Below are 12,284 nucleotides of genomic sequence, written 5' to 3' on the forward strand. Positions count from 1 at the left end.
GGTAAGGGAGGATCTAAACTTTTACAGTCAGGCAATGCATTAAAACAAGAAAGATTCTCAACCTATTAAAAAACAAGAATTCCTCAATGTAAAAAAAAAATCACAATGTAGAGGACATAAATGGTATTTTGGGAAATACTTATCTTTTGTAAACAACAATTATTCTTTTATTTTTAATGAATGAGGTATTGAATGTTCTACTCAAGAACTCAGTATTATAATATAAGCTTATGCTATGAGGCCTGTATTAGGTGCTTGTGTGGATAAAATAAATAAGTATGATGATATTACCTCTCTCCTCAAGGAGTTTTTACTCCAGTTGAAAGGTACACTAATAAGTAGGTACACTAATAATGTAAGTACATTGATAAGTAAGATAAAAAGCAAAAATTAACTATGCATGAAGAAAGGTACAAGTAAAGAGTTCTGGACTTCAAAGCATGTGAAATAGCTTCGGGAATAGGGAAAGATGGAAACAAGTGAGTTCTCATTTCAAACAGTAATCTTGATTTCATAAACAACATCATCTCTAAAAATCTGGCTGAGTTCTCAAATTCAAAGGAGCTGGTTACATTGCTGTTGCTTTGGGTGAATGTAAAAATTATCTTTAGACATTTTTAGTTTTAAATATGCAAATCTAAACATGGAATAAAAGAAGCTAGGAGATACTAAAATATTGTTTTCTTATTTAATTTCTTCCTATGTTATATATTAAATTGTTCTAATATTTATTTTCTGTACTTGGGGTGCTCTTAAATTTTATTAAGTCTAAAAGTTATTCAAAACAAGGTTCCAGTTAGAATCTTGATGAAAAAATTTAAATCATTAGTTGTTGTATACTCAACTTCCATTTCAAATTAAATACGTAGGCCCTCAGTTTACGTCGGAGATCTGTACTGCTGGCACGACGTAACGCGATTTTCGCCGTAAGTCGGAGCCCACCTGCATAAGCACCTATGTCACTCACATGGAGCACATACACAGCAGTAATGAAGTGAAACAGTAAAAAATTTTAAAAGACAGATAACAATTCCTGACCTTTACTTGTGGTAAATAAATAGTAAAAAACACAAAGCACGTATATACATAAGTCGAAATGACGGAACATTATTTTATAAAAATAAATGGGAAATGGCGACATAACCACGAAACAATGTACGTCGAGTCTAACGTAACCCGAGGACTGTCTGTACAGTGTTTCTGCTAAATCTCATTATGCAGCCTTGTATTATACAACATAGATCACAAAAATAATGACACTTATAAAAAATAAGGTTGAACCAAACCACTAAAAATCAACATATCTAGAGCCTTTTAATGTTTATAAAAGTACTTGTGTAGCATTATCTTCAGTAGGTCATTTCCAGCTTTAAACACTGGGGCTCATGCTTCCTGCTTTAAGCTATTCTACTGGAGGACGTCTGCTTCCAAATTTCTTTCCAAAAAAAGACTACGAGAGATGACTAAAGGGTAGATTTGTATCATTAATTATATTTAAAACAGGGGAGAATGTCTTCTCTGCTTTAGATTCTTAAAACCACTTAATTCATCAACACTTGCATTACAACATCTTCATCATTTTTTTCTTTAAGGTTTTCAAATACTGACAAGGTATTTTCTTTAAACGTAAGAAAGTCTCCCCTTGGCTTGCTAAGATGGTGATAATGCCATAGAAGAATAAATAGTCAAAATATCTGAATAGGCCCTTGAGAAAAGTGCAACAAAAATGGCCAAGCAGCACAGGGAAAGGAGCTCAAGTTCACTAGACATTAAGGAAAAGCAACTTAAAACCACAATGCAGCCCTGGCTAATGTGGCTCAGTTGACTGAGCACAGTTCAGTGCACCAGGGGATGCTGGTTTGACTCTTGATGAGGGGCCCTGGTTGCAGGCTCTATCCCACATAGGCGGCATGCAGGAGGCAGCAGATGGATGTTAGCTCTCTCATTGATGTTTTGCTCTTCCTCTCCCTTTCTCTCTTTCTGAAAATCAACAAAATATTCTTTAAAAATTCCTATATAATAAAACCTAATATGCTAAGTGTCCGGTCATCCGTTCAACCAATCAAAGCATAATATGCTAATGATATGCTAAGTCTGCTCAACCACTTACTATGACGTGCACTGACCACCCAGGGGTAGACACTCTGACAGGTAGTTTAGCTTGCTTCTGGGGTCGGGACAATTGGGACTGAGCATGACAGGCCAGACACACTGAAGCCCTCCCGCGTCCCTCCCCGGCCTTGATCGTGCACTGATGGGATCCCTTGGCCTGGCCTGTGTCCTCTCACAATCCAAAACCCCTTGGGGGATGTTGGAGAGCCAGTTTCGGCCTGATCCCGCAAGCCAGGCCGAGGGACCCCAATGGTGCACAAATTCATGCACCGGGCCTCTAGTAATAACATAATGCAATATCACTACACATTCATCAGGAAGGCCAAACTTAAGACTTGGGATTCTCAATGCTAAGTGTGACAACCAGCATGCTCATATACCAGAAGTGGGATATACATTGGTACAACCACTCTGGAAGACTGTTTGACACTATCTACTCAAACTGAACACATACACATTCCATCAACCAGCCATCTCACTCCTGAGAACAGTCCCAAACAAATGCATACATTTTGTCACAAAAATCAGTGCACAAACATATATACAGCAGCAGCATTTGTCATAGCCCAAAACTAGTCACTACCCAAATGACCAAACTACAACCTCTTGCAATGAGATAAAAGGATCTCATAAACAAACCGTTGAGTGAAAAAAGCCAGATGCAAAAAAGTACGTTCTATTATTCAATTTACTAGAGGCCCAATGCATGAAATTCGTGCATGGGTAGGGTCCCTAGGCCTGGCCAGCGATCAGGGTCGATCAGGTTCCCCACCTCCCTACCTCCTCCTTCCCTCGCCACCCGCACGCCGCCACCGCACAGTTCCCCACCTCCTGTTTCCCTCGCTCCCTCAGCGCCCTGCCACCGCTGCTGGTTGCCAACCATGTTCCGTGCTGCCCCCTGGTGGTCAGCACCCTTCATAGCAAGCGATTGAACTCCTGGTCCCATGGTCGAACTCTCAAGGGGACACTTTGCATATCAGCTTTTTATATATATATAGATTCAAAGTTCAAAACAGGTAAACCTCATCTTTTAATATCTGGATATAATCATGTGACAGTGTGAGGGGGGAATGACTAAGGGGAAGCATGATAAGGGCTTCTAGGGGGCTGGGCATATTCTGTCTCTGGTTATATGACAGATCTCCTTGCATGCACATGTTTTATTTGTGAAAATCTATAAGCTTTGCCTTTATAATCTATGCACTAATCTGAATGTATGTTACATTTCAATAAAAGGTTTTTACAAATTACATGTTAGGAAAAATCATACATTAACCACCCTAAGAGTTCCCTTTTATACTAGCATCACTCACCTATATTCCAGCATGAAAAGGGTGATTTACCGTACAGAGATAGTTTTCAGTGGAGCTGACAGTTACACAAATGAAGTTGTTATTGATTTTTTAGGAAGTTTAAGGAAAGGAAACTGGTAATGGGCACTGTTGTATCCTTTCCCCTCAACAAGGCAACCACGGGCAGGACTGATTTTCTGCATTGTCTGGATTTTGTGTTTTAGGTTTTTACTTGAGGAAGTACTGATGCTGTGACAGGCAAAAGGCTATGATATTACCTCACCCTGACATATTTCTGAGACAACAGGATGCACACTTTGAAGAGAGCTTCCCAAAGGGCAGAGATTGGAAGGAGGACTTCTCGTGAGCCTAGATTTCAGAGTAATTGTCTCCTCTAAATTATTCAACCTTCATAATTTAACTACTGCTGTAATTATATTTCCAAAAATTACTTTCAGTAGAGACAGCAGACACTTTCAGTTTAAATTAAATCAGGAAAATTTAGCACACACTGGGCTTTATCAAATTCGCCTGCATACATATATTTAAAAAAATTCTCAAATGCCCTTTAGGGGATTGTGTTCTTCTTTAGTGAATAAATGTGTAAAAAATGTATAATTGTATTGATATAAATAAAACAAATTTACCAGATACAAAGGTAAATTTGAAATAAAATTAGAGTTGGACAAATTAAATTCAATGTAGAAATATCTAAAAATGATAAACACCATATATGATATATGCAAACACATACAAAGAAACTTTCACACTTGCACACCTTTTATTTCACTGAGATTTGATATAGCTACTAACTTGAACAGAGTTAAGAAAAGAAGGACACAACAAACATATACCCATCGCCTGGAATACAGAGAGGAAATATTCATCCTGAACTACTAAGCCAAATATAAAAAAGTTAAAATCTTTTACAGATATTAAGAAGTTGGGATTTACTTGGAAAGATCAAGTTCTATTACTGATGCAATTTAAAGAAAAGAAGTTTCTGCAATAATGGAAACTAGAGTCACGTAGAATGGTATTTCATTCATCCATTCCTTCATCATTCAACACATGTTTACTATGTACCAACCACTGTTCCTGTGGACAAAACAAAAATCCCTGCCCTCATGGAACTTACATCCTAAAAGAAAAAATGACACTCAACTACTCCAGCAGAAGGCAGGGAAGTACAAAGGCACTCAGGGGGAATGAAGCAGGCCAGGAGAGCTGGCCGTAGGAGGCAGGGCAGCTGGGGAGTTCAGTACAGCGTGGTGGCCACAGGAGTAGGTCACAGGAGCCAGATCACAATGAACCACAGGTCACAGAGTTGGATTTTGTTCTTTTCTCTCCACTGCCCTCAGGATAAAGTACAAATACAGAGTGTAGCACTCTCAGTCCTCCAGTCTGGCTCACTCCAGCCTTCTCTCTCTCTAAAATCACTTGAGCTGCACTTTCCACCAAATCCACGGGGGGCACCAGGCTCTCTCTTCCCTGAGTATCCCTGTGTCCTGATCCTTCAGCTGCAAGAACTTCTCCCCCAGTTCTCCCAGTTCTCCCTTCCCACTTTTGGTCCTCTGCACTAATGTTAGGTATTGACTCTTCCAGAAAACCTTCCTGTGTCCTATTGTGGTAGGCAGTTAGACATAAGCTGAGCACAGATGATGGGCCAGGTACAGAAAGTCACCGGGGCGGAAAGCCCTGGTTGCCAAGCAACAGGCAAAACTGGAAAAACAAGAACCTCACCCCCCAGGGTAACCTTCCCTCCCCTAGTATATCGCTGGTCATGGGGTTTGGATCCTCTGACCTTTCATATCACTGCTCATTCGGTTTAGACCCCCTGACCTTTCTTTCCTAGAGATAACATCTAGGCCTCAGTTGTGTTGCAGCTACAGACCCAGAAAAGCAACAAAACCAGACAAGGGACTCCAGGGCTAAGGTCAGGACCAGCTGTAATGAATAATGACCCCCTGCCCTGGTGCTGACCAATCAGTGGAGACCCCGACCCTGAAGGGACACACCTGGAAAACTACTGAATATTCTATTGAGATCCTCTCCTGGGACCTCCCCTAAAATCTCCACCCTTAAAACCCTTAGGAGAAAGGACCTAGTACTCGCTCTCCTCCCAGGAGCTCCCCCACCCCAGGCATTTCCCCTCCTTATCCTCCTTCTATGCCCCCCAGGCACGTTACCTTTGCCTTCCTCTCTTGTAAGCTCCAAGGACCCTTCTTTTGCCTCTGTAACTTGTTTCCTGAGCCCATTTCTTCTACCACTCATTTCTTCCACCTATGTGATATTCTAAATAAATCTTCTCATATAGTTTGGGTCTTGCCTCTGAATTCTTTCTTAGCCAGAACTCAAGTACTGAGGTTGCTGAACCCAAGTCCTATCTTACCCCACTGGTCTCACACCTGGTGCTGATCTTGCCATGCCAACACTATGAACTCCTGGCTGAGCTGAGGTTTTCCCATGTGTTTCCACAGAATATAACACTACCCTCATCATATTCTTTACTATGCTTACATGCTATTGTAACCCCTTGAAAATAAGGAATGGGTCCATTTACCTGGTATCATATGCTCCTAACAGGGTTTGGCATATAAAATAAATATTTGTTGAATGAATATTGGATCTTAAACCAGGCTCAAATCTCTCTATAAAAATCTTAAAGGATTATTTACATTATTTGATCTACATAAAGATGACAATTTTGGAAAAAGCTCTAATTCTGAATCATTCTGTAAAATCTCCAGTTCTTTCATGTCACTGAACCAATTTAGCCTTAAGTTAGCTGGTTCACTAATTAAATAAGAAATACTAGGTTCAGTTTTACCTAGCCAGAAGCTCCCGGTAGAAATAAGGGGAGAGTAAAACAAGTAGAGTGTAAGGCTCTTCTTTTTGTTTGTTCGCAATGGCATTACCCATTAAATCCTTCTTTGTTTGCTCTACTTAATAAAATAAAGGCCACAGGCAACCAGGAGCTGGTAATCAACGTGCAGCACAGTGTCCCTCTTCCCTAGCAGATCCTCCTTCAGTGTTTGGAGAAGCAAAGCCTGGGGACTCAGGCTGTCAGCAGGTGACAGAAACAGACCTTTAAGTACTCGATGACAAGCTGAACTGAAACCAATAAACCCGTACAAACCTCAGAAGGGTCTGAAGCTACACTTAATATTGAAAAATCAAGATGAGTAAGCAAAACAGATTTAAAGTCAAATGTGGACATGTATTCATCATATATATGTATGTCATTGGTTAAAAAGAAAACGGAAAATGAGAAGAACAGCAACCATTATTTAACTCTTCTGTTTTTAGGTTTCTCTGAAGCTTTTTCTTTGACTCTGATGTTTGGCTATATATCAATTATAATATGTTGATATAGATAACATTTTTCTAATACGTAAATTAGTTTTCTAATCTGTATACCCATTAAGATTTACTAGTATGTAAGGCCTAATAATATAAAATGGGAGTGTGACAATATGCCTAAAGAGGAATAAGTTTTGAGTCAAAGAATAAACCTTCTCTATAAGCTAAAAATGAAAACCTAAAATAAAATATGGAATATAACATGTTATCAAGAAACTGATGCTGAATTATTAAGGCAGGGCCTCAAATGTAATAACAAAGTCATTTGGTAATGGCATGCATATCTTCCTCAGCCCTAAGAGAAGCTCTGTCTCTGTATAATTTATTCAGAAAATACACAGTTCCAGCTTACAGATCAATCTAAAGTATCCAATAGTGTATTTTCAGACTATTTTGTTTGTTCTGTCTTGGGCTATCACTTCTTATCAGATTGGAATTCCCCACGTATGAGTACTAAAACGAGGCAGGGCCCCAATTCCTACTCTGTCAATCTAGGTTCTAGAAGGAAATTAATTCAAGTAAGCAACTCTAAATTCTAGACAATTTGTGGGCTCTCAACTCTCCACTGCTGCCCCTTATACCTTGCGGGGTGCCATTTTTCTGCGTCTGGTTCTTCCCTTTTCGTAAATGCCTCCATGTTTTTTAAATCAGCTGACGCTGTGATTGTCACCCCGTCTGAGCAAAACTGGCTTCTGTTTATTTTCTCTTGACGGTTAGCAACAAGTCAGGATGGGGAGTTCATTGTTTTGTCTCAGTTGCCTTTCTTGAATTCTCTTAGAAGGCTAAACAGGAACATTGTGGACACAAAAGGATGTAATTTCAGAGTCAGAGAAAGTTGAGCAAACTTTCTAAAAACTGAATGGGAACCCTAAATAGGTTAAAAAAAAAAAAGCAAAAGAAGAAAATGTGATTCAAAAAGCCTTAATTTAAAAGCAAATGCTTGAAACCCTGGCATGACAGACTGCTCAACCAGTAATTGTTAACTAGTGGTGATTTTGCCAGCCAGGGGACATTGAGCAGCATTTGGAGTCCTTTATGACCATCACAGCGGGAGGGAGGGGTGCTGCTGACATCTAATGAGTAGAAAATTGGGTGCTAAACATCCTACAATGTACATAACAGCACCCACAACAAAGAAGTCTCTGGTTTAAAATGTCAATAGTGTCAAGATTGAGGTACCCTGCCCTACACTACTATTTCCCTTTAAATCAGATATAAATAAATGCCCCACAGAGCTAAAATAACTCTCCCCAGTCCACAATACCCAGACACTGTTATGATTGCCTCTGAAACCTCATTTCTACCCTAATGTTCAAAGAGAGTCTCAGAACTCATCTGTCAATATCATGATTCACCTAAGAACTACACAGGTGGGGAAAAACTAAAAAAGAATCAATAGGGGAAAGGAATGAGCACAGTCAAAGAGCTGTAAAGGGCCAGGAGTGCCTGAGGGAGGGATAGGACACCCAGGGTGAAAATACAGTTGTGTTCATGGCCATGAAAATTGGGAAATAAAACTCTGAGGGATGCCGTGATCAGAATCCAACGTGTCTTATACATCACAGCAGCCCATATTTTTACTTCCTGCTTAACAGTCATCTTTAAGGAAAAAAATTCTAAGCGGTGTGAAGAAATATGTTTGTTTCTTAGAAAAAAAAAATCTCTGGTGTCAGTTTAGGTGAAGATCTGACATGAGCAGACATGGTAATAAGGAAGTTAGGAGACAGCCTCAATAGTACAAAAGCTAAAATTAGAATAGCTGGATGGAGGTGATGGCAACGGAGATGAAAAACAAAGACCAGAGAGGATTTAAAACCTATTCTTAGGGATTTCCAGTTCTGTAAAACATAACTTTAAAGGATAAAAACACTTTGAAAGAGTTAACAAATCTCTGTGTCCACTGTGCATCGAAAGAAAAATATGGTAACATGTCAATGGATTAAGAGAAGTAAAGGTTATGCAATGATCATGTATGCTATTTGAATAATTTCCCTATGACTTCTAAATAACATACAGAAAATTTATGGTATTACCTGCTCCAGGACTTCTTTATAGGTAATAGTTGCTTTAGTGTTTGTAACAGGACTGTCATAGATGATAGCAATCTTATCTCCTTTGCCATTTTCAATATGACGATCAATGGCATTATAACAAATGTTAAGCATGCCTTCCACAAACCTGAAAAATAATTGGAAAGTAAAAGTAAATGACTCTTTTCAAAAGATATTATTGCTTAGTTAGCTTTGTATATTTCTAGTTTGGCAGAGTTGCCCTAAAAACACTGCTTCCCTGCGCATGTTATGCTAGGTAATGATAGCTATAAACTGGATATATAAGATGATTGAGAGGCATTTTTATTTTATTTTAATGATTGTGTATTTATTTTGATGTGGACTAAAAAAATACCTCACACTTCTAGGTTATATTTTTGTGGATTGTATTGCTTAGGATGAAACTATAGAGCAATAAAATAATCTACATGGATGAAATGAATTGTATATAAGTGCAGACACAATAGGCTGAAGGAACAAATGGTAGCTGTATGACTGAAGACTGGGTACGGACTGTAAAAAAACAAGCTTACTGGAAAACTCGTCTACTTTGAAAGATATTTAGATGATAGATAGATAGGACATTAGTTTCAATTAAATATATCTCCAATTGCATAAAAAATAGGTGAGCTCCTTCCACATGTTGGAAATGCTTCATCATTTAAATAAAAAATGGGCATGCACATAAAATTCTAATTTTTAAAATTTGCAATTAAGTACTTTTCACCTCATAGTTGATCAATGTCTTCCTATGAAAATGCAGGCATCATGTATAGATGAAGATACTTTTTAAGAAAATACAACTCATTTTTTAAAAAAGGCTAATCATTTACCACTTTTTGAGGAGGAGAGGATTAAAATAAAAATACAAGCACACAAAAAAATGGTTCATTTGTCAGACTAGCAAACATTATAACAATGCCAAATGACAGGGGGGAAAATAGTGAAGCCACAAGAAAAAATCCTGTTAAATAGCTGAGTATCACCTTCAAGTCTTCACTCAAAGAGCCTTGTGTGAAATTAAGCAGGAAATTAAGAATAGCTACAGATACAGTGGCAGCATTACGAAGGAGCAGGTTCAGAATGCAGCAGCAGGAGGGATCATTTCATCACAATCAAACAATGCTAAATACTCCAATAATACTGAATTTGACTACCTTATAGCACAGCACAGGAAGTGGTTAATATAATCATTCTGAATTACCAAGTGTGAGAGCTTCAATACTTGTTCAAAAATACTGACCTAGCCAGTTTTCTCAGTGGTTAGAACTCAGGCCCTTGGACTGAAGGATTGTGGGTTCAATTCCAGTCAAGGGCATATACCTTGGTTGTAGGCTGATCCCCGCCCAGGTTGGGGAGTGTGTAAGAGGCAACCAATCAATGTGTCTCTCTCACATCAATGTTTCTATCTCTCTCTAAATGTCAATGGAAACAAAATATCTTCAGGTGAGGGTTAATATATATATACTAGTGGCCCGGTGCATGAAATTCGTGCACAGCGGGGGGATGTCCCTCAGCCCAGCCTGCACCCTCTCCAATCTGGAACCCCTGGAAGGATGTCCTACTGCCGGTTTACAGGGAACGGGCCTAAACCAGCAGTCGGACATCCTTCTCTCAATCCGGGACTGCTGGCTCCTAACCACTCTGCCTGCTGGCCTGCTTGCCCCCAACTGCCCCCCGCCGCTGGCTTGCTCCCCCCAAATGCCCCCCCACCAGCCTGATCACCCCCAACTGCCTTCCGTGCCAGCCTGCTCACCCCCAACTGCCCCCCTGCTGGCCTGCTCACTCCAAACTGCCTCCCTGCTGTCCTGATCACTTCCAACTGACCCCCACTGATGGCCTGCTCACCCCCAACTGGCCCCCTGCTGGTCTGCTTACCCCCAATGGCCCCACACCCCCACCAGCCTGATCACCCTCAACTGCCATCCCATCCTGGCCTGATCACCCACAACTGCCCTCCCTTCTTGGTCTCTAACCACCTCTACCTTGGCCCCGCCACCATGGCTTTGTCCAGAAAAATGTCCGGAAGGTCTCCTGGAAGGTCTCCCAGTCTAATTAGCATATTACCTTTTTATTAGTATAGATAGAGGCCTGGTGCACGGGTGGGGGCCCGCTGGTTTGCCCTGAAGGGTGTCCCAGATCAGGGTAGGGGTTCCCTTGGGGCATGGGGTAGCCTGGGCGAGTGGCCTATGGTGGTTTGCAGGCTGGCCACACCCCCATGGGTTGAGGGTCCCAGCTGGGGGGGCGTGGCCAGCCTGGGTGAGGGGCTGGTGGCTGTTTGCAGGCTGGCCACACCCCCTGGCGACTCAACTTCCCAGGCCCTCCTTTTTTTTATTTATTTTTTTTCAGCGCCTCCTTGAGCAGAAGCCAGAGCCAGCTGGAAGAAGGTATCTGGGATTTATTTATCTTCTATAATTGAAACTTTGTAGCCTTGAGCAGAGGCCAGGGCCAGCCAGGGGAGGTGGGAAGCTTGGCTTCCTCCATTGCTGAGGTCAACCCAAGCCTCCTGCTTGCTCCAGCTACGTTACCGCCATCATCTTGGTTGAGTTAATTTGCATACTCGCTCTGATTGGCTGGTGGGCGTAGCAGAGGTACAGTCAATTTGCATGTTTCTCTTTTATTAGATAGGATATATGTATTTCATTATTTATTGTCTTTCCGTCTCCCCACCTCCTGGCGTGAAGAACAACTCCCTTGGTTTTGGGCTCATCCATGTGACTTGCCTTGGCTAATCATCAGACACAATACAAGCAGAGGCCTGAAAGCACTTGGACAACTGGGCGTGGTCTACTGCACCTCTGCCTTCCCCTGCAGAAGAGCCTCTAGGTATTACCGCTGCCTCTTCCTCATCCAGAATAAATATTTGCAGGTGGGAACAGAGCCCAAAAGAAGAAAGAAGTCCAGTCCAGCCAGATACATGTCTTGGAGCAATGCCTCTGTGTGTGTATGTGAGGGTAGGGGTCAGTTTGCAAAACAACAATATATTTCATGGAATATTCTTCCTTTGCCAAATTTTTAAATGACAGTAAGCTCTAACATTCTATATCCATCCCTTTACTCACTTCATATACATTCTCTAAGTGATCTCAACACTCCTATGGTTTCAATCTCCATCTTTAACACTGATCTCCTTTCTGAGTTCCATACATTATAACCAATAGCCTTCTGGACATTAATACTTGAAAAAATATGTCCAATTATAATCATTTTCAGCCAGCCTCCAACCCATAACCCATTCTGTCAGCTTAAAATACAAGTACCAGTTCAAGACACAAAAGTATTTATTTGGGAATCCAAGAATGGCAATTTTCAGGGTAAACAGATTTAGGAAGAAACCCAAAGAGTGTCCAGATTACAGAAGAGGGAATCAAGTTTTTTATGAGAAAGAAGAAAGAAAGAAGAAAGAAAGAAAGAAAGAAAGAAAGAAAGAAAGAAAGAAAGAAAGAAAGAAAGAAAGAAAAAGAAA

The 12,284-nt window shown here is 40.6% G+C and overlaps 1 protein-coding gene across 1 annotated transcript in view; it reads right to left on the reverse strand.

The window, feature by feature from the left end:
• ACSS3 (acyl-CoA synthetase short chain family member 3) overlaps positions 1-12,284 on the reverse strand; it is a 195,958-nt gene that overhangs the window by 142,939 nt on the left and 40,735 nt on the right. Inside the window, exon 2 of the mRNA XM_080661591.1 lies at positions 8,801-8,945. Within this exon, the coding sequence (XP_080517717.1) occupies positions 8,801-8,945 (145 nt within the window). The remainder of the gene's footprint in view (positions 1-8,800; positions 8,946-12,284) is intronic.

The sequence above is a fragment of the Plecotus auritus genome, assembly GCF_963455305.1.
Source record: "Plecotus auritus genome assembly, chromosome: 3".
NCBI classification, from domain to species: domain Eukaryota; kingdom Metazoa; phylum Chordata; class Mammalia; order Chiroptera; family Vespertilionidae; genus Plecotus; species Plecotus auritus.